The following is a 21,879-nucleotide window of genomic DNA, read 5'->3' on the forward strand; positions in this document are numbered from 1 at the left end:
TGACTGTAGCCAGATCTGAGGTGACCGAGGCTAATAAAAGAGCTGATGCTAAAATAGCCTAGTTCAGGATCGATGTTGAGGTCAACCAGGCCAAGGCCAAGAGCATGGTCGAACATGCTAAATGGCAGGCTCGGAGGGAAGCTCTTGAGGGGGTCAGTGCTTAGGGCTTCGATGTTGAGGCCGAAATTGATAATGTAAAGGTGGAGGAAACCAGGGCTCGAAGGCTGGCCTTCCCTGAAGAAGACTCCAATAGCTCGAGCGACTCTGAAGACGGGGAAAATCCTGAGGACGTGGACTCCGATGAAGATCAAGCCACTTTGGACATTAAGTTTCTTGTTTTTCTTTTGTATTTATCATTAGGCCGATTTGGCCTTTTGTAAAAACCTTTGAATATAAACATAAGACTTTTCTTGCCTTTTTGGTTTTTGTGTTTTTCCTTTGCTTTTCTGTACTTTACAAAGGTCGAAAATGCCTTAGCATAAAATTGTGTCCGAGGGTTCGGGCAAACCTTGCCTTTATTACTCTTCTGCCTTATAAATTTATGAAGTTGTAGTATAAGGTCTGAGGTTGAGATAATTTGATTGAAACTGAACTAGTGTAGCCCTTAGGTCTTATGATTGAGTGAGTGCTTGCTCGAACTCGAAGTAAGGTAACCCTTAGGTTTTTTAGTTAAGCGAGGATGATCTCTCGAACTCAAAGCAAAAAACAGCCCTTAGGCTTTTATAAAAAGACTTTTTATGACTTTGTCCCCTTTTCGCTTTTATTTGCAAAACTTGTAATGCCTTAGCATGAAATAGGGAATTGTTCGAGAGTTCGAACAATTTTGTACTCGTTATAGTTTTCGAGGCTTTATATTATCGAAACCTTTTATGATTTTACCGGGGGTAGCCTTTTTAACCGGTTTATGAGAGGATTCGAATGCCTATTTTGTTATGGAATTAAGACGTCTCTGGCCCGTGTTAATTCGGACGTAGCCTTTTTAGTTCTGGATTTTCCCCTTGGGCTTACTTTCCCGTTTCACTTCGAGCTTACCCAAAGTGTTAGTCCTTGAGTGGGGGTGGTCGCGGCCTATAAAATCGAGGGTTGCCTAAAAGGTCTTATGATCTTGGAGTTTATATAATTCGATCACATTTATTTTTCATACGGCAGTCCCCGATTGTGGGGGGTAATCATCCGAACTTCGTTCATGGTCGGCCCTTAAGCCTGTTTACATAATATATCGAGAATATGAAGTAGAAAAACTTTTCTAAGGTACGAGATATCGATAAAGAAGAATATTTCTCTTTATAAATCATTATACATGCATGCATGTTTTGTGCCAGAGCTCGAGCAAACTACGCGGGCAAGGTTCGTTTGACCATTTGGCCCTTATAATTTTTTCCTATCGAGACCATGCTGCCATGAAGTAACTTCCTCGCATTAAACTTGATATTCGAGGGCAATGCCCTCCAGTATTTGAGGTTGATTGTAAAGAGGCCTCAGATACTGTTGAATTGTCCTAAGTTATTACGATCAATGGTTGCCTCATTAAAAACCTCGCCGAAAAACCCATTTGGGACAAAACCGGTCTAAGGGAAAAAGAGTGAAACGCGTGCTTTCAGACCTAAAGGCTCCGTGTTGAAGAATCCACCGTTGTTTCTGGTCGAACACCTGCAAGGTTTAGTTTTGAAATATAAATGAAAATGGGAGGGGTTATACCTTAGCAGTAGTATCGTTTTATGTGTGATACGTTGCAATTTCTCGGTAGTTGTTTGTCGTTGATCATGCCGAGCTTGTAGGATCCTTTTACGGTGATTTCGAGAACCTAATACGGTCCTTCCCAGTTCGGACCTAGTTTTCCTTCATTCTGATTTCGGGTGTTGAGGGTGAATTTTCTTAGCACCAAGTCCCCGATGTTAAAATGTCGAAGATTGGTTCTTCGATTGTAGTACCTTACAATCCGCAGTTTTTGGGCGGCCAATCGGATGAGAGCGACTTCTCGTCTTTCGTCCAATAATTCTAGGCTTGTATTCATGGTCTCGTTATTTGACTCCTCTGTTGCATATCGAACCCTGATGCTAGGTTCTTCGACCTCGACCGAGATCAGAGCTTCGGCGCCATAAACCAACGAGATCGGTGTTGCTCCGGTACTGGATTTCGATATTGTGCGGTATGCCCATAGAACCTCGGGTAGTATTTCTCTCCATTTTCCATTAGCGTCAGTTAATCTCTTCTTAAGATTTTGGATGATGGTTTTGTTGGTCGATTCGGCTTGTTTGTTCCCGCTGGGATGATAAGGTGTTGATAGGATCCTTTTGATTTTGTGATCCTCGAGAAATTTAGTTACTTTATTGCCGATGAATTGTTTTTCATTATCACATACAATCTCGGATGGCATCCCGAATCGACATATGATGTGGTCCCAAATGAAGTCTATGGCTTCCTTTTCTCTGACTTTCTCGAAAGCATGTGCTTCAACCCATTTAGAGAAGTAATCAATCATAAACAAAATAAAATGAACCTTACCTGGGGCCGATGGGAGGGGGACAACGATGTCCATTCCCCATTTCATGAAAGGCCATAGGGATAGGACTGAGTGGAGTAGTTCCCTGGGTTGATGAATCATGCGCGCATGCCTTTGGCATTTGTCGTATTTTCGAACGAACTCCCTTGCATCCTTGCCCATTTCGGTCCAATAATACCATGCTCTCATTACTTTGTGGACCAATGAATTGGCATCAGAATGATTTCCACAAGAGCCCTCGTGAATTTTCCGTAGGATGTAATCGGTATCTCCCGGTCCCAAAGATATTGCCAATGGTCCATCGAACGTCCTTCTAAACAGTGTTCCGTCTTCGAACAAGGTGAACCGTGCTGCCTTTGTGCGCAGAGCTATCGATTCCTTTGGATCTGATGGAAGCTTCACGTTCTTTAAGTACTCTATGTATTTGTTTCTCCAATCCCATATTAAACTTGTGGAGTTTATCTCGGCGCGATCTTCTTCGATTACCGATCTCATGAGTTGTATGACAATCCCCGAGTTGAGTTCGTCATCTTCGACCGATGAACCTAAGTTTGCAAGAGCGTCGGCCTCGCTGACTTGTTCTCGAGGTACATGTTGCAAGGTCCATTCCCTAAATTGATGTAGAGTCACTTATAGTTTATCCAAGTACCTCTGCATTCGATATTCTCGGACTTCAAAAGTTCCGTTAACTTGGTTTACCACGAGGAGGGAATCACACTTAGCCTCTACGACTTCTACTCCCAAGCTTATAGCTAGTTCGAAATCTGCAATCATGGCCTCATACTCGGCCTCATTGTTAGCCAATTTTGTAGTTCTGATAGACAGTCTAACTACATTACCTGTGGGTGATCTTAGTACGATACCTGGTCCGGACCTCTTCGCGTTCGAAGCACCGTCCGTAAAGAGGGTCCAGACTCCCGAAGATGTACCCGATTTTATTAGTAGTTCTTTTTCAATCTCGGGTACGAAGGCCTGCGTAAAGTCAACCACGAAGTCCGCCAAGATTTGAGATTTGATAGCGGTTCGGGGTCGATACTCAATGTCGTACCCACTGATTTTTATGGCCCATTTGGCCAATCGACCCGAAAGCTCGGGTTTGTGTAAAATATTTCGAAGAGGATAAGTTGTTACAACACATATCAGATAACATTGGAAATATGGTTTTATTTTCCTAGAGACGCTTATTAAAGCAAGTGCTAATTTTTCTTAAGTGTGAATATCTAGTTTCGGCCTCGCCTAAAGTCCGACTAACATAATATATAGGGAATTGCGTACCTTGTTCTTCTTGGACCAGGACTCCACTTACCGCTATCTCCGAGACAGCTAAGTACATGTAAAGTTGTTTATCCATTTTTGGGGTATGAAGCAGCGACGGGGACGATAAATACCGTTTTAGTTCCTCCAAGGCATGCTGGCATTCCGGAGTCCATGCAAAGTTGCTCTTCTTCTTAAGTAGTGAGAAAAATTGGTGGGTCCTATTTGAGGATCTAGAAATGAATCGTCCTAGGGCGGTTATCAGTCCCGTTAGCCTCTTCACGACATTTACATTATCCACTACCGTGATATCCTCGATAACTTTGATTTTATCGGGGTTAATCTCAATTCTCCAATTGGACACCATGAAACCAAGAAACTTGCCCGAGCCTACCCCAAATGCACACTTTTTGAGGTTGAGCTTTATATTGTATTCCCTCAGTATATCGAAAATTTCCTACAAATGCTTTAAATGGTCCTCTGCTCGCAGGGACTTAACTAACATGTCATCAATATAAACTATCATTGATTTTCCTATTTGTTCTTCGAACTTTCGGTTTATTAGGCGTTGATAAGTTGTACCAGCATTTTTTAGACCGAATGGCATTACATTATAACAGTAGGTACCGTACTTAGTAATAAACGAGGTCTTTTCCTCATCCTCTGGGTTCATACCTGGTTGTACCCAGAGTAGGCATCGAGAAAACTGAGAGTCTCGTGGCCGGCCATGGCATCGATCATATGATCGATATTAGGCAAAGGAAAAGAATCCTTGGGGCATGCTTTATTCAGATCTTTATAATCTATACACCTTCTAAGTTTGTTTCCCTTATTAGGGACTACCATCGCATTTGCTAGCCATTCGGGGTACTTTACATCTCAAATGGATCCTATTTTGGGAAGTTTGGTTACCTCGTCCTTGATGAAGGCATGTTTGACCTCGGACTGGGGCCTTCTTTTTTGCTTCACAGGATGGAATTTCGGATCCAAGCTTAGTCTATGAGTGGCGATTTCCGATGGGATTCCTGTCATGTCAATATGGAACCAAGCAAAATAGTCCATGTTACCTATAAGAAATTGAATAAGTTTTTTCCTGAGCTCGGGACTTAACCCTGTACCCAGGTATGCCTTTCGTTCGGGCATATGTTCGATTAGCGTGATTTGCTCCAGTTCTTCTACCGTTGATTTGGTAGCGTCTGAATCATCGGGGAGCATGAAGGATCGAGGGATCCCATAATCATCATCTTCGTCAATCTTCTGCTTCTCTAGTTGGGTCCAGGCTGATGTTTGTGATTGCTATTTGGTATCCCATTTTCCTTCGAATTTGATCCCTTTGTCGACGAGAGTGATGATATCGAAATCACTTCATCGACGACAAACATTTCCTTTGCGGCTGGTTTCTCCCCGTAGATTGTTTTGATTCCCTATAGGGTTTGGAATTTTATAACCTGGTGAAGGGTCGAGGGTACTTCTCTCATGGTGTGGATCCGCGGCCTCCCGAACATGGCGTTATACCTCGTGTCGCCCTCGATTACGTGGAACTTCATTTCTTGGATGGTCTCGGCCATGTTTATTGGCAGAATTATCTCACCCTTAGTAGTTGCATGTGCCATGTTGAATCCGTTTAGTACCAGGGTTGCGGGCACGGCCTGTTCCTATAGACCTAGTTTCTCTACGACCCTCGATCGAATGATGTTGGCCGAACTACCTGGATCAATTAACACATGCTTAACTTGAGTTTTATTCATAAGTACATATATTACCAGTGCATCATTATAGGGCTTCATGATTCCTTCTGCGTCTTCGTCATTAAAGGACAAGGTTTATTTTGTTATGTAATCCTGAGCTCGAGATCGCTTCTCTCTTGCAATTGACATCTTAGTGCGTTTAAGTACTAGCTCCTGGGGGACATCGATCCCTCCGATGATCATGTGGATAATGTGTTGTGTCTCTTCTTGTTCGTTTTGTCTATTGAACTCTCTATGTTTGAAATGATTCTTGGTTAGGTCACTTAAAAACTCTCGAAGGTGCCCTTCATTGAATAACCAGGCTACCTCTTCTCTCAACTGCCTACAATCTTCCGTTCTGTGGCCATGGGTGCCATGATGCTTGCACATTTGATTGGGATTTCTCTGGGCTGGATCGGTCTACAGAGGTCGAGGCCATTTAGTATCTTTGATGCGTCCGATAGCCGATACGATGGCGGATGCATCAATGTTGAAGTTATACCCTGACAATCGAGGTGCTTCCTTAGGTCCGGTATGCCAGTCGAAACCATTCTTGTTCATCAGCCCTTGAGACCCTTGGTCTAGATCACTTCTCCTTTCACCCCGTACGGAGTTGCGTCCTGGCTCGCTTCCCTTGCGATCTCCATTATACGACCAGTATCGTTCCTTGTTCGACCTCGGTTCTCGATCGATGTCCCTTTTAGTAATGGACCCAGAAGGGCCCCCCAACTAGTCGTCTTCGACTCTATTCTTCGATTGATATCGATTATGTATATCATCCCATGTAACAGCCGAGTATTCAAACAAAATTTGTTTCAACTACTGTGAAGCCATTGAGCTTCGTTCGTTTAGTCCTTGGGTGAAAGCTTGAACGGCCCAATCGTCCGTGACCGATGGTAGATCCATTCGTTCTATTTGGAAACGAGATACGAACTCTCTTAGCATCTCGTTATCTTTTTGCCTTACCTTGAAAATGTCTGACCTCCTGGCCTCGACCTTTATGGCTCCGGCGTATGCTTTTACAAAAGAATCTGCAAGCATGGCAAAAGAATCGGTAGAGTTAGATGGTAAATTATGATACCATATCATTGCTTCCTTTGACAAGGTTTCCCCGAATTTCTTCAATAATACGGATTTGATCTCATCGTCCTCTAGATCATTCCCTTTAATGGCACACGTGTAAGAGGTGAGATGTTCACTGGGGTCGGTCGGTCCATTATATTTAGGAATTTCGGGCATGTGGAACTTCTTGGGGATCGGTATGGGAGTTATGCTCGGGGGGAAGGGCTTTTGTACGAACTTTTTGGAATCCAAACCCTTCAATATTGGTGGTGCCCCCGGGATCTTATCAACCCTTGAGTTATAAGTTTCTATTTTTTTGTCGTTTGCTTCAATCCTCTTTTCTCCTGACTCTATCCGTTTTGTCAGTTCCTCGAGCATCTTTATAATTTTGGGGTTAGTTCCCGATTCTTGTTCATTTGACCTTACTACAGCTGGGCCTGTTCTGTGGGTGACTTCTCCGGGTGGACCGAGCTCGGGCCTGCTCGGTGCTTGGGTTTGGCTCTGCAACTGAGCTATCGCTACTTGTTGAGCTTGCAACATTTCGAAAATCATACGCATGTTGATCCCGTCTTCTCTAACATTTTGGGTATTTCGAACTGCAGATCGAGTTCCACCATGAATGTTATTTTCGGGTTCGGAATGTTGGTTCGCTTCAATGGCCACATGCGAATTAACATCAATTGGATCTATGGCCCGAGTTCCAACGGGGTCAACGAGTGGCATTTCATCCCCGGGCGTCAGGTTGTTATTCTCACCTTGATGGCCAACTTCGTTGTCGATACGTGGGGCCATTAATTGAGAATGTCCTTTTTAATTTGAAATCAAAGATACTTCCAAGAGCAAGTGTAAAATAATGCGTTTTTATAGAGATTCATATCAAATAGCCACTATTATCCTTAGCCCCACGGTGGGCGCCAAACTATTTACCCGAAAATTGATGGAGTTGAATTTATACGTAATTCTAAGGATATGTGATATAAATTGATACAAATTGGGAAAGATATTAAATGAATATCGAAATTAGTTATAAAAGAAATGAATGCAAACCGAATAAACTAGTTAGCCTAGGCTTTCAAGTTTTATCACCTCCAAATTGAGTGAAGAATGATTGGTAGAAGAAACAATATGACTAAATATCAAAAGCCTAAAAAGATAGTATTTGTTCTCTTTTCTGTATATCTTAGAATGAATTTGCCCCTCTACAAATGATAACAACTCTTAATATAGTGGTGGAATCCCATTTTAGATATAATTAAAAATTTATAGTGGGGATCTCACGATAGATTAATTAATTAGTTTTTCCTTTATTCAAGCCGTGATTTCCGTCGAGATTCTCTCCCCAATTGCGGCTATAACAACTTTTTTATTTCTTGGCTCGATTTCGATCTTGGCCGATCTCAATCTTGATCGGTTTCTGTGTCTCGAACTTGATCTTGGCCGATCTCTATATTGATCGGTCAATTGGCTCGATCTCGATCTTGGCCGGTCTTGAATTTGATCGGTCTCTAAGTTTCGAGCTCGATATTGATCGGTCTCTGGGGCTCGAGCTTGACAACCTAACTTCGCATCATGGTCCGATATTACAATGGTGAACCTTAGACCATCATGTTCTAATCTCGATTAGTCATAAGAAGGGCAGACTCGGCTTGACCGTATACAACGAGATTTTTTGGCACGAATCATGGTTAATCGGGCTTCAAGATAAATATCTAACGCGGGGTGAGAAAAAACAACAACTATAAAAACTATGCATGCGAAATTCGGATGCTTTATTTGGTGGTGTCTGTTCATCTATGAAAATGAAATTCAAGATTCATTTTTAAAGGTCATTATCATTTAAAACCAAAACCTACTTTTGTCCTACATTTTTAAAGAACAACAACCAGAAAATTAAAAACGATAAACGTGGAGAGAGGAAAAGAATAGGAAAGGGGGTCGTTATCTTGAGTTGTAAAGAGTTTGTCTTAGTAGTTTAATAATATCCACACAGCGCGGTTATTTTAGCAGTAAATATTTTGCTTTGTGGTTATGACTAGACCTGTTAACTGAGTCGACTAGACCCGGACATGTTGACTCTTGGACCATGGGTCCTTAACCGGGTCGGTTCGGTTCACTTTCTTATAGGGATTGATCCAAATTTGACTCATTAATCAAAACATATTTATCCGACCCGTGACCCGTAATCCTTAACCCGGGCCCTAATGGGCCGAATCCAATTTAATTAAAAAGAGTGAAAAACTAATAAATGATAAAAATTTCAAACTTTATACAATATATATATATATATATATATATATATATATATATATATATATATATATATATATATATACGAACTTGAAATTACTACATGTCCTTGAAACCAGTTAGAATAAAAATAAAAGAAAAATCATACTTTATTAACATTAAAACTTGAGAAACATATGGAATTCAACTATTTCTATAACTAATAGTCTAAAACATATGGAATTCGACTATTTCGACAAGACGCCTCATAGTGTATGGTACTATATTCTTTCTTCAATATTTGAATTCAATTTTTTACCACTTGTCTGAATATATATATGTGAGCTGGTCCGGGCCGATTGACTTGTGGATCAGCTACCGGTTCGGGTCCGATCCGGTTCAGTGGGTCAAAATATTATAGCCCGACCCAGGCCCCTTAAATTAATGGGTTGGCCCGGCTAGGGTTTCGTGGGTCATGGGCTGGTTAAAGAGTCAATTTTAATGGGTTATGCGAGTCAGTTCGTGGGCTGACCCGTCCCATTTGACAGGTCTAGGTTATGACAATGTAATGGTGGATTAATATTCGTAATAAAGGTTGTGATTGTTCAGCTATTCTCTCTTGTTTAATAACGGAACCATAAGTTTAAGTAGAATTGACATTAGGTAGCCACTCTAAAGGGCTGCTATTTAGGAATTAGCTTGTGCCTCCTGAATTTTAATTTTTCAAAATTGTCCTAAGTTGTCCTGAAGTTAAGATTTTTGATTTAAAATTTCAGGACAAAATAAGTAGTGGCTAATCTCTATATCCTTTAGAATGACTACCTATGCACTTGCCCCAAATTTAACAAGGTGATTCAAGAAGATATTACTGTGTCACATATATAGAAGTTTGAACATGTGACGAAAAGCAATTTTTGAACTCCTTGGCTATTATATTAGAATTTTTGTGGCTGAAATTCTGGTGATGGTCAAAATAGTGTGGCATGATTACTATAATTGTCGTGTGCTTTAAAATTTTGCTCAACGTGCTTCAAAATTCTGGCAATCGAGCAAAACCTTACCCAATGTACTTTTAAAAATCCAGCGTAGGGTTATTTTCTCAAAATGTTTCTCAATAGGATAAAAATAAACAATAATTTTAAAAATATTCATCCGACGTCATTTCTAGTTTGTTTAAGCGTTTAGATGAATGGCTACTTATATTAATTCTTCCTTAAAAAATAAGAGGAGAGAAAAGACAATGGTGTGGTTTTAATCCATGAAAAAGGAGAAATATTGAAAAATAGAGATCATTACACAAATAACCGATTGTATTCATTGTTTACTTTTTTCTATCAATATACATAAATTTTATACTAATCATATATAATTATATATAAATTATATAAAATTTTAAATCCATCGGCTATCTTTAGTTTAAGCGGTCATATGAGCGAGGTTAAATTCTTCTTAGAAAAATAAGAAGAGAGAAAAATAAAAGAAATGTATATTTTTAGCTACTCCTAAAAACATAGCAGACAAAATACATATATTTTGAATATATATGTATTATATACCGATAATATACTTTTTGGCTAGCTAATGTAGTTAGTTTCCGTCGACCGACCAATTTTGTATTAGGATTTTTTCGTAGATATACGAGATTTTAAACTTATTTACCGGTTTTGTTTAAGTTTCCTATTTACAGAATGTAACTAAATTTTTTTACAAAATATATACAAATTCGGTGAAAATCTACAATATATCTACAATTTATCTACAACTTAAATATAATTTTTTCTTATAGAATCTGGTAAAAAACTACAATTTATATACAATTATGTTAGTTGTATATATTTTGTATGCCGTTTATACACCCGAAATACAAAATATATACATTTTTTATGTCTTTTTTTTTTTCGAGTTTCAATATGAAATTCCAACCAAATCCACCTCGAATCTTAACTAAATTCTCTAACAATTGAGATATAAACTCTAAAAGATATTCCAAATCATTTGCAACAACACTCAATCCAAACAAATAATAATTTTTCAAAAATCGATTTTCAAATTCAAAACTTTGAAACTTTCTAATGGATGTCAATTGAGTTTTGCAATATCAATTACGTTCTAACTCTATAACTGTTAAAAGGGAACTTTCGTTAACAGGAAAACAGAATAAATAAAAGACAAATTAGACAATTTCCAACAACGGTTTCCAACCAAAATCTCAGTGCTTCCGTAGAAGCAGAGAATGTGAAACTTGAAATAAAATTATGCAAAATAGATTTTGGGCGATTGGTTACATGGGGGTGGGGAATGGGATACGCTATCTGTGTATTAGTTAAGAGACGTCGTGATTGGGGGTGGGTCGTTGGAAAGCTAATTAAAGCCCTATAATTTAGGGATATTAAATTATCACTAATATATATATATATATATATATATATATATATATATATATATATATATATATATATATATATATATATATATTTGACAAATTGTAATTAAATTAAAACCTCTCTAGTGTGAGTAAATAAGTTTCTAAAATAGTACAGCTTGGTAAAAATCACTTTTGCGTATTTTGTTCAAAAGACAATGGTAAAAATTGCATGGGGCGTCCTATTTGGTCGTCCATTTTAAACTTATATCCGTTTTGTTTTTTCGTTTGCATGCGTACCCATTCTTTTGTTAAAAATATTTTAAAAAGACAATTTTGTACTTTTTAAATAAAAGACTACTGACAAACTACATGGCAAAAACTTAAGCATGTTTAGGCTGAAATTTTAGTAAATAAACTAAAAAACTTCAGCTTGTTTAGACTGAAATTTCGGATAAAACTCATGACAAAATTGTAGATTGCGTTACAAAACTTCAACATGTTTTGGTATGAAATTTTAGCAAATGAACTAAATAGCTTCAGCATGCATTAGCAAAAACTCTTAAGAAAATTATATACTGAAAGACAAAAACATAAGCATGTTTAGTGTGAAGTTTTAGCAAATGAACTAAAAAAATTCAGCATGTTTAGTCTGAAATTTTAGCAAATGAACTAAATAACTTCAACATGTTTTGTCTGAAGTTTTAGCAAATGAACTAAATAATTTCAGCATGCGTTTAGCAAAAACTCATTAAAAAATTACATACTACATGACAAAAACTTAAGCATGTTTTGTCTGAAGTTTTAGCAACTGAACTAAATAATTTCAGCATGCGTTTAGCAAAAACTCATTAAAAAATTACATACTACATGACAAAAACTTATGTTTAGTCTGAAGTTTTAGCAAATGAACTAAAAAACTTAAGCATGTTTAGTCTGGAATTTTAACAAAATGAACTAAAAAACTTAAGCATGCTTAGTTTGAAATTTTAGCAAATAACTAAAAAACTTAAGCATGTTCAGTGTGAAGTTTTAGCAAATGAACTAAATAACTTAAGCATGTTTAGTGTGAAGTTTTAGCAAATGAACTAAATAACTTAAGCATGTTTAGTCTGAAGTTTTAGCAAATGAACTAAATAATTTAAGCATGTTTAGTATGAAGTTTTAGCAAATGAACTAAATAATTTCAACATGTTTAGTATGAAGATTTAGCAAATGAACTAAATAACTTCAACATGTTTAGACTGAAGTTTCGGATAAAATTCATGATAAACTGTAGACTGCAGTATAAATAACTTCAGCATGAACTAGCATGAAGTTTTAGCTTCAACATGAAACAACTTCATGCTACATTTAGCATGAAGTTGTAGTTTCAAGGTGAAATAACTTCATGCAAGTGTGATTCTGAAGATGAATTTAGACGAGTTTCTGATTTTTTTATAAAGTTGCTGAGAGGAGAGGATGAGATCGTTTTTATATCTTTTGTTATGGGTGTAATTGTCATATTATTACAGATTTTTTTATGAAGATGACTATCAAATCAATAATTTTTAAAAATATGGTACAAGTTAAAATGTGGCACAAATATAGGGTATAACTGCAAACCCCGAGACAATGGGGTGGGCTTGAATCCATGATTTAATATAGGGCTCAAACTAAATATTCTTGGCCCAAAGCGTATCTAGGGCAACCCTTTACCCTAAAAACCCTACGTATATCATCTCCTTTGCATCATTTCCTCGTCTCCTCCGGCGAGAGAGAGAGAGAGAGAGACGGCGAAATGGGTCGTGTAATCAGAGCACAACGTAAGGGAGCAGGGTCCGTTTTCAAATCCCACACTCACCACCGTAAAGGTCCGGCCCGATTCCGTACCCTCGATTTCGGCGAACGTAACGGTTACCTAAAGGGAGTAATCACAGAAGTGATTCACGATCCCGGTAGAGGAGCACCACTCGCGCGCGTGACATTCCGTCATCCGTTCCGTTACAAGCACCAAAAAGAGTTGTTCGTTGCTGCTGAAGGGATGTACACTGGTCAGTTCGTTTACTGCGGTAAAAAAGCTACTCTTATGGTCGGCAATGTATTGCCGCTCAGATCTATACCAGAAGGAGCTGTTGTATGTAATGTGGAGCATAAAGTGGGAGATCGTGGTGTTTTTGCTAGATGCTCTGGTGATTATGCCATTGTTATCAGCCACAACCCTGATAATGGTACCACTAGGTATATTGTTAATCGTTTTCTGAAACAAATTATAGTTTTGTTTGATTTTTGTTAACTGTTATTTTTGTTTGTGTATAACTGTTTGGAGCCTTATAAATGCTTTCTAATATGATTGAAAATGTTATTTTTAGTCGACCCAACTAGTGTGGGGTTGATAAGTGGTAGTTGATTAATCAGATAACTTGAAATTAGCTTGTATAGATATGATTAATTCATGGGTTGATAATTGCTGAACAAGTAGCTGAGTCAAGATAATGGTTAAATTTGTGGTAAAGATGATTTAGTTTTGACCAGTCTTACTGCAATGACACCTATAAGCAGAAATATAGTTTGCTGGTGTAACTAGGCAAAGTTTGGACTTTTGCAGCTGGTTGCTATCCCGAGTTATCTGATCTAATGTTGCATTTGTATTTAATATGTGGATTAGACCACTTTAATGTGAAGTATGAGCTGTTGGAGTTGAGGAAGGAGGTTAATTGTGCCATTATATTGTCTTTGTGATGAAGCTTTATGTGAAAAAGGGCATCTTTTTGCTAAATTATATCCATTGCTATTATGCTTGTTTGGGATATTTAGCCTTACGGTGCGAATAAGTTTGTTACTGAGGTTCATTGCTGTGGTGGTGAAGAAAGAGTGGGAAGTGTTTTCTGTAATCTTATTTTGTATGTATGTGCTGTATCTGGAAAAGATTGCACTTAGTAACATGTTTTTTGGTTTGGTAAACTTACCTTGTTACATGTTGACCCAAATTACTTGAATTTCCACATGTTATTTCGTTAGCTCTTTTTTTCTGTGATGAGTTGGTTTAAAAACATTCAATTTAGCTCTTCTTGTGATTGTTACGATGTCAGTTTACATTTTCAGGCTTTGTCCCATGCTTTTATCCAGTACTCTAAACAGATTTGATATACATGTTGTGATGATATTATGGCCATTCTGTCGTTTGCAAGTATGTTCAGATGTTTACTGTAATGTGCTTCATCAAATTTTGATTTTTTTGATCAGGGTTAAGCTTCCATCAGGAGCCAAAAAGATTGTGCCAAGTGGATGTCGTGCCATGATTGGTCAAGTTGCTGGAGGAGGACGTACCGAGAAACCAATGCTCAAAGCTGGTAATGCTTACCACAAGTACCGGGTGAAGAGGAACTGCTGGCCTAAGGTCCGTGGTGTTGCTATGAATCCTGTGGAGCATCCTCATGGTGGTGGTAACCATCAACATATTGGTCATGCCAGCACAGTCCGTCGTGATGCACCTCCTGGGCAGAAGGTCGGTCTTATTGCTGCAAGGAGGACTGGTCGTCTCCGTGGTCAAGCTGCCGCCACTGCTGCCAAGGCTGACAAGGCTTAAGACAATTTGCTTGTTAGTACTTTTTATCTTGTCATTGTGTCCTGTTCAATTTTTGAGTATTCAGCTACACAACAATCTGGTAGTAAAGTAAGTAACATGCTAAATTTTGTTGGCATGTTTAGTAAGTTTTGTTTTCATGATCTTTCGGTGGTGCATTTTACTTTTATCAATGTCATTCAGTTACCTAAACCTTTCGCTCATCCATTCTGCCCGTCCAGACGCGGCGCCCTTTCTCATTATCATCTACCGCCCTTTCGATGCAGCGGGGACGAGACGACGTGACATACCACGATCACATACAAAAGTGTTGTCCTTTGTCTCTGGAACCTCTCAACAGCTCCCGGTCTTTTATGGGATCCTATCGGGATAGAGGTAGCCCCCTATCTATAGTAAGGGGGCCTTTCTTGCTCGTTAGAGCTGTTTTTTGATTCTGTAGTGCAATTCGTTTGCTTGTTTGTGCACCAATTTGGAACAAAGGGCGAATATTTCATGCTTTACCGAATAGCTCAAGGTGGAAGGAAAGAAAAAGTTTTTCAAAGCAAATTCATGGATGCAAGACTTAATCAATAATATCAACAACATAATTAGGGACTAAGATTGTGGCTAAGATTACTTTAATAAAATTAATGATCACTAAATAGATCTGAATATGTGCAAATTCTGATATCACCACTCTAGTATCAGTACCAACGGTAAACGTGTAATGTTCAGCGTACAAGTGTAAATTGAGACTTTCTACTTGTCAGACTAAGATCGCGAAATTCCAATTGCTCTAAGCTAAGCAAATCTGCAAATACTTCTGCAAGTTATTTCAAGTAGCAACAGCAAACCACGACATTAATAACTTATTTGGTAGTACTATTTATTTATTTATTTATTTATTCTGCCTTGTAATTACTTTGACTTGTTTATGTTAAGCAAATCAATTTTAAGTACTTTTAAGCCAAAATAGCTTTAAAGTCATTTTGTAGTGTTTGAATAAAGTAAAAAAAAAAGTGATTTGAAGCACTTGTTTTTAAGCTGAAATGAAGGAAAAAAAATAAGTCAAAAGTTAGAATTTCTAATTTATGACTTAAAAACTATTTTGACTTAAAAGTTATTTAAAATAAGCTCATCCAAACGGGTTCTGCCACCGGACAAAGTGCCAATGATGTTGTTTGTTAATGTACTTATATGGTATAGGTGGTTAAAACGTCTTTGAAAATCCAAGCATAAACCATTTAGGAGATGAAAAGATTTAGACATGTTTATTTCGTATTGGTTGGCGATAATATTGGACATCCACTAACTCACACAAATTAGAATCTTGCCCCTTTATTCAATTAATTAACTGTTATTATTTTTCCTGTTAGCCGGCAAGTTGATATATAATTGGAGAAACGTTATAATACTATTATTTGTAACGTTAAACAAATTAGCGTGCCTTGCGTGTGACATTTTAAATTTAACATTATTGTTTCACATTCTAATTCCTAAGAGTGAATCATGCTTTTGAAATTGGGAAACGAATTTACAATATACTAAGATCGATGGAGAAAATAAAAGATTGATTTCTATCTATTGATAAGACTTTTGACACGCTCACTGAAATTTGAATTAATTCAATAGAAAAGCTTTAATCTCATTATCAGTATAATTTGAAACTTTAGTTATTGGTTACTAAACTTCGTTTATTTTCTTAAGTGTCTCTTCCTTAAAAACTTACTCATACTCGATGTTTACACAAATCTAATAAATACATGATACATATTTCACATATATAGTCAGAGGTGGGACCTATAGCGCATGCTTTTTATGCGTTATAGGTCTTTGGATAAGGCCAACCTCCCTTAGAGTTGGTAGTTAGCCCAGAGACCTATTGTGCACAAGGGGCTAGCGCTATAGGTAATCTTGTTTTGTTTTTTTTTGCCATTATTTTTGTCGCTTGGGTCGAATTGTGCATTACTTTGGTTCTGGACTCATCAAAGGTAGAGGTAGAATTTGAAGCTTATGGGTGTGAGATTCCAGTAGCCTTAAGTTATTGAGTTCTAAATTAATAATTTGTACATATTCAATGAATTTCTTAAGACAAATATAAAGTTTAGACCAAAACTATTGGATTTGGTGGAACTCATAACCGAAAGGCTGACTCCGTTCTTGTACATAATTATCACTAAATCATACTAGTTAATTAATACACGTTCTCACCTCAATTTATCACACGGATAAGTATTTACCAATGTGATTGTAGACAAATTTACACCATAGGTGGATAAGCTCTTTTGGGAATGGATAAAACGTCAAACTCGAAAACAATAAAGGACAATAATGTTTCCACTGTCCGTACTGCTCGCAAAACCTCTTACCCCAATCTACAATAAAGAGCTTCAAAATCCGGCAGAAAGAGATAGACAGCTGTAGAGAGTCGGAGAAAAACAGAGATGTGTAGATAGAAAAAAAAAAAACCAAACTACTTCTATCATACACATTTTATCAAACACCTTTCATACAATCTTTATTTTTCTGAACGTGACTCTCCTATCCTAACATTAGTTATATATATCTAGAGAAAAACAAACCACCTCTATCACACATTTTATCAAACACCTTTCGTACAATCTTTATTTTTCTTAAGAGAGAGATCAAACCACTTCTATCATAGACATTTTATCAAACACCTTTCGTCCAATCTTTATTTTTCTAAACGAGACTATATATACGTTGCATACCCGGTAAATATGAAGTTTTTTGTTGAATTGGTGGCCTGCTGTGGCTGTTCTTCATATCGTGTGCGACAGGTTGAAGCAGAGGAGATGGGACCTCTTGTACCTGCAGCTGCTGAAACGTCGTCTGATAATAATAATAATAATAATATTATGTATAAAAGGAGGAAGCAAGGGAGACGAGTGAAAGCGAGATCGGCTGGTTCATTTCCTGATTGGAAACCGTCTCTTTCGTCTATATCAGAAGATCATGATGCTTTGCCTACAAGAATGGCTCTTAATTCCAACAGGAATCTGAAGAAGAACGCAACTGCTTCTCGTCATCATCATCGTGATAAAATCAGGTACTCCCTCGTATCATTTTATGTATTGAGTTTAGTAATGTAGAAAAAGCTTTTGATCTTGCAATATGAAACTAAAATGGGCATACAGTGGCACACAAATTCGGAGACAGGATTTAAAGTTTGTGGTTTCTGAATTTGTCGTAAAATTCATAGCTCATCTTAGTTCACAATCAAGTATTTATATATATTTAATAAATTTCTTAAAACAAATACAAAGTTTAAGCAAAAGTTATTAGGTTCGGCCGAATTCGTATAAAAAAGCCTAGCTCTCCTTGGATACACATCAATAATTTAAAGTTTATGGGTTCATACAATAGTGATTAAGTTCACAGTAAAATATTTATAGATATTTTAGAAATATCTTATATATATATATATATATATATATATATATATATATATATATATATATATATATATATATATATATATATATATAGAGAGAGAGAGAGAGAGAGAGAGAGAGAGAGAGAGAGGGGATCTGGGCAATGTGTCCGTCATAGCCGTCTTAACAATATTGGGGGTCTAAAGCCAAATTTCACATAGAAGCCCTAAGTAAGAATATCAAGGAGTGTACGCAGACCGTACCTCTACCTTGGGAGACAGAGAGATTGTTTCCGAAAGACTCTCGGCTCAAGAAAAAGCATGGCAAAGAAAAGGTTAGATAAGGACAATCAATTCAATGCAGTATGAAAATGAAAGTAACCAAGGCGAATAAGTCATGATAAAGCAGTCTAAAAAGGAACAGTAGCTATCACACATAAATAAGATAATCAAAGTACAAGAAACAATAGATAGAAACTATAGAGCAAGATAAGTTGATATAATGATATCGAAAAGTGTTGCATTGCTTCAATATAATGATTGCTTGTTGTAATGCTTGATATTTTGAAGAAGACAACTTGTAAGCCGCGGTAAGTTGCCGATTGAGAGTCTTTTCAATAGTGAGAATAGTAAAAGAGAAAATGAATAAGGTAAATATATTATTAGTTGTTAAGATATAAATGAGGCAAAAATATAGCTACCCTACCCCCGTAGGAAACCATTCTCTAATTATTACAACAATCCTCACATTAAAGTTATTGTACTTTTGCTCCAAAAATTCTTTTTAAATTTAAATGTACACACATTTTTTTTAATAATACATATACAATAATAAATCCTTAAGGAAAAAAGGGGCCTCCAAAAAGTTGGGGTCCAAGTGATTGCTTTACTGACCTATAGTCGAGTCATCCATGGTGCCCGTCGTCAATACTGTGGATCTGTCACTGTGTGCATAACAGATCAAAAACATCGACGAATGTAGTGTTACGACATCAAGTTCATCTCACTCCAGTATTTTTGATGCGAAGAAAAGATTTGTGTTAAAGTCCACAAATATTGCAACAAATATGTAGATATAAACCTATAATTTAAAAAATACAATAAATTCAATACCAAGAACCTCAATCGTTAAAGCTATAAAGCTTAAAATGGATCCCCCTCTATTTGGCTATGTGAATTCAACTAAATATCATATTGAAAAACAAAATATATATATACACATAATAAGATCCCGCTTTTTTTCTTAACTAATTCGCTTCCGTTTGGCTAAATCTTGCTTCCTCTTTGAAAATTCGGATTCAGAATTTCTTTTCTTTTTCCTTTTATGCATGTTTTTTCTTTTAAATTTGTTTATTAATTACTGTTTATGCGGATAAATATACATGTTTGCTTGGTCATAAAAGCTACTCCCTTCGTCTCAACACTTAAACTACAAGGTCCAAGTATTGTGAAATTAGATACTATTCCTGTTAGATTTATCAAGTTTTCCTAAAGAAATTTTATATATGTAAAAGCTACGTAAAATTATTACTGAGTTAATATAAATTCTTAATAAAAATGTTTATTCAAATGTTTAAAATTCATATCAATTTAAATGTTTAAAAGTTTCAAAAGTTTCCTCGTAAATATTGTGTGTCAAAATGAGTTCACATAAATTAAAACACATGAAGTATCATAATAAAGAATGTATTATTCCTTAGTGGGTTCATTCGGTACGAGTGAAAATTAATCGCACCAATGAATTTGGATATCGAATTACAACGTTAACACTAGACATTTCTGCATGCTTCTTCGTGTTTTTTTTTTTACCTTTGCCCAGGAGCTCCTTGCTTTTGACTTTACTCTTTAGTGACTCAAACCCGCAACCTTAGAATTGAAGGTGGAGAGTATTTACTGTTTACAACTTAAGCAACCCTCTTTTGTTACTTTCCAAATCCACAATCTCATAATTAAAGGTCGAGAGTGCTCACCATTTGAGCAATCATTTTTTGTTTCCTTTTTGTTTTTTGGTCTCCTGCTTTCATTGGTATAATTGTTTTTTTTTTATGTTCTACAGGATAGCCTGCTTTTCTGCAATGGGTCCAGCATTTGCTCCCACTCCTTTCTTGATTTGATGTTGGGACTAATCCAAATTACCATCCTGCTCTCTTTTGTTTTGTAAATTTAAATTCTGTATATCGTGTAAAGTTTTTTTTTTCTTTTTTCATTTCTCTTCAATTTCCATTATGTTCTCTCTCCCTATCTGTATTAATGCAAGGACTGTAATATTTGTAAAAATGAAAAGGAAAAAAAAATACTCCAAAACTATATTAAGTGTATATGGATAAACTTATTGAGAATGTTTGTTTAATAAGTACTGAATTGTGGATCTATGACACTTCTGAAAAATCCATAATGGACTTTGTCCCTTCGCCTATAGACGGCGGCTTGGCTTTGCTATCGCTAAGACTTGGTACAGAGTCGTGTAGTCATTTGTTTTTATCATCAGAATACCTATGAGATAGAGATCGGCCTTATAAAACTTGCTAAGCCTCACTTCCATCTCCCCTTCTCTTGTTAAGTGGAAAACGATGTGACCTCAGATGCTTAAACATGAAAGATACTTTGTGATGTATGGAATTTAGGTTAAAATGTTCTATATGGCGATTAATTTCTTGTTTTTTCCTCGGTATTTCGAAACTCACTTTGAGACTTGACTAATCCAGACTTGTATTTCAGATAATGGAACTATACAACTAAGTAGCAAAAAAAATGTTGAGAGAGACTAGACTGGGACATTAACAATACAACAAAAATAATTACGCTTCAATCCCAAATTGTTGACGTTGGACCTCGACAATAAACTAAATAAAATTGACAGTAGAAGGGCAATTGTATACGAGTTAAACTAATGCTACTTGTTAATATACTTGGAAAGTATCATATTTGGAAAATTACTATATTTGGATATACTTTAAGTTTAAATTTCTCGTTTTACTCTCAACGATATGATTTTGTAGTCACAAATGTCATACTATATTTAAGACCTAAGTTCCAAAAGTTATTCTATATCTATCTATCATCTATATTTATATTGTATTAGAAGAGCAAAGATCCTTAGTGTCACACCTCTTTTTTCCGAGGAAACGAGTTTTTCCAATTAAAATGACATTATTTGAAAAGAGATTGATTTATTTATTTTAAGAGTCGCCACTTGGAATTATTTATTTAGGGTGTTCCAAGTCACCAATTTTGAAATCCCAATTCAAGGAAGTTTGACTCTATTTACGGTCCGCGAACACAGAAGACCGGTTAAAGAATTCTGTTAACCCGGGAGAAGGTGTGAGGCACTCCCGGATTCTGTGGTTTTAGCACAGTCGCTTAATAAATTACACTCGGCTTAATTGTCCAATTATAACATGTTTTAGACATATTGTGCATTTTTGCCCTTTTACCGCTTTTAGCAAATATATTGGCCATTTTAATTATTTATGGAATTTATCTGAACAAGTTACGATGTCGTACACTTGTCGTTTTGTACACATCGCAAATCGTGTTGCGTAAAACGCACCCGCAATTTACGACATTATTTATTCTATTATTATTTGAAGTTCGGGTCAAGTCACGCGAACGTGCACTTGAAATTGGGGGTTACGTATCATGACTATGCCACGAAAACCGTACCCATAGTCATGATGATTTAATATTAATCGCGTCTAAAGTAAGCTACGAGGTTTATGAATGACTTAATCTAAGGTTTGAGGTTGATTGTAAAGGTCTGTGAGTTATGAAATTCTATTGTGCAAAAGGATATAAATTAGTTATGGA

At 36.7% G+C, this 21,879-nt stretch overlaps 2 protein-coding genes across 2 annotated transcripts; both read left to right on the forward strand.

Moving 5' to 3' along the window:
- The first annotated feature begins 12,805 nt into the window (after window positions 1-12,805).
- Window positions 12,806-14,891, forward strand: LOC104093387 (large ribosomal subunit protein uL2). The gene is made up of 2 exons (XM_009599117.4): window positions 12,806-13,354; window positions 14,360-14,891. The coding sequence occupies exons 1-2, from the start codon at window positions 12,915-12,917 to the stop codon at window positions 14,700-14,702; spliced, it is 783 nt and encodes a 260-aa protein (XP_009597412.1). The 5' UTR covers window positions 12,806-12,914; the 3' UTR covers window positions 14,703-14,891.
- A 2,199-nt stretch (window positions 14,892-17,090) lies between these two features.
- LOC104093388 (uncharacterized) lies at window positions 17,091-20,379 on the forward strand. Its single transcript, XM_009599119.4, has 2 exons — window positions 17,091-17,748; window positions 20,129-20,379. The coding sequence occupies exons 1-2, from the start codon at window positions 17,420-17,422 to the stop codon at window positions 20,184-20,186; spliced, it is 387 nt and encodes a 128-aa protein (XP_009597414.1). The 5' UTR covers window positions 17,091-17,419; the 3' UTR covers window positions 20,187-20,379.
- The last annotated feature ends 1,500 nt before the right edge of the window (window positions 20,380-21,879 follow it).

This window comes from Nicotiana tomentosiformis, chromosome 8, assembly GCF_000390325.3.
Source record: "Nicotiana tomentosiformis chromosome 8, ASM39032v3, whole genome shotgun sequence".
NCBI lineage: Eukaryota > Viridiplantae > Streptophyta > Magnoliopsida > Solanales > Solanaceae > Nicotiana > Nicotiana tomentosiformis.

What these genes read in the sequence shown, in the direction of transcription:
- LOC104093387 (XM_009599117.4), top strand. Translation starts at nt 12,915, where the DNA reads ATGGGTCGTGTAATCAGAGCACAACGTAAGGGAGCAGGGTCCGTTTTC. An exon ending in CCTGATAATGGTACCACTAG is followed by an intron (nt 13,355 to 14,359) that starts GTATATTGTTAA and finishes TTTTTTGATCAG; the next exon opens with GGTTAAGCTTCCATCAGGAG.
- LOC104093388 (XM_009599119.4), top strand. Translation starts at nt 17,420, where the DNA reads ATGAAGTTTTTTGTTGAATTGGTGGCCTGCTGTGGCTGTTCTTCATAT. An exon ending in CATCATCGTGATAAAATCAG is followed by an intron (nt 17,749 to 20,128) that starts GTACTCCCTCGT and finishes TATGTTCTACAG; the next exon opens with GATAGCCTGCTTTTCTGCAA.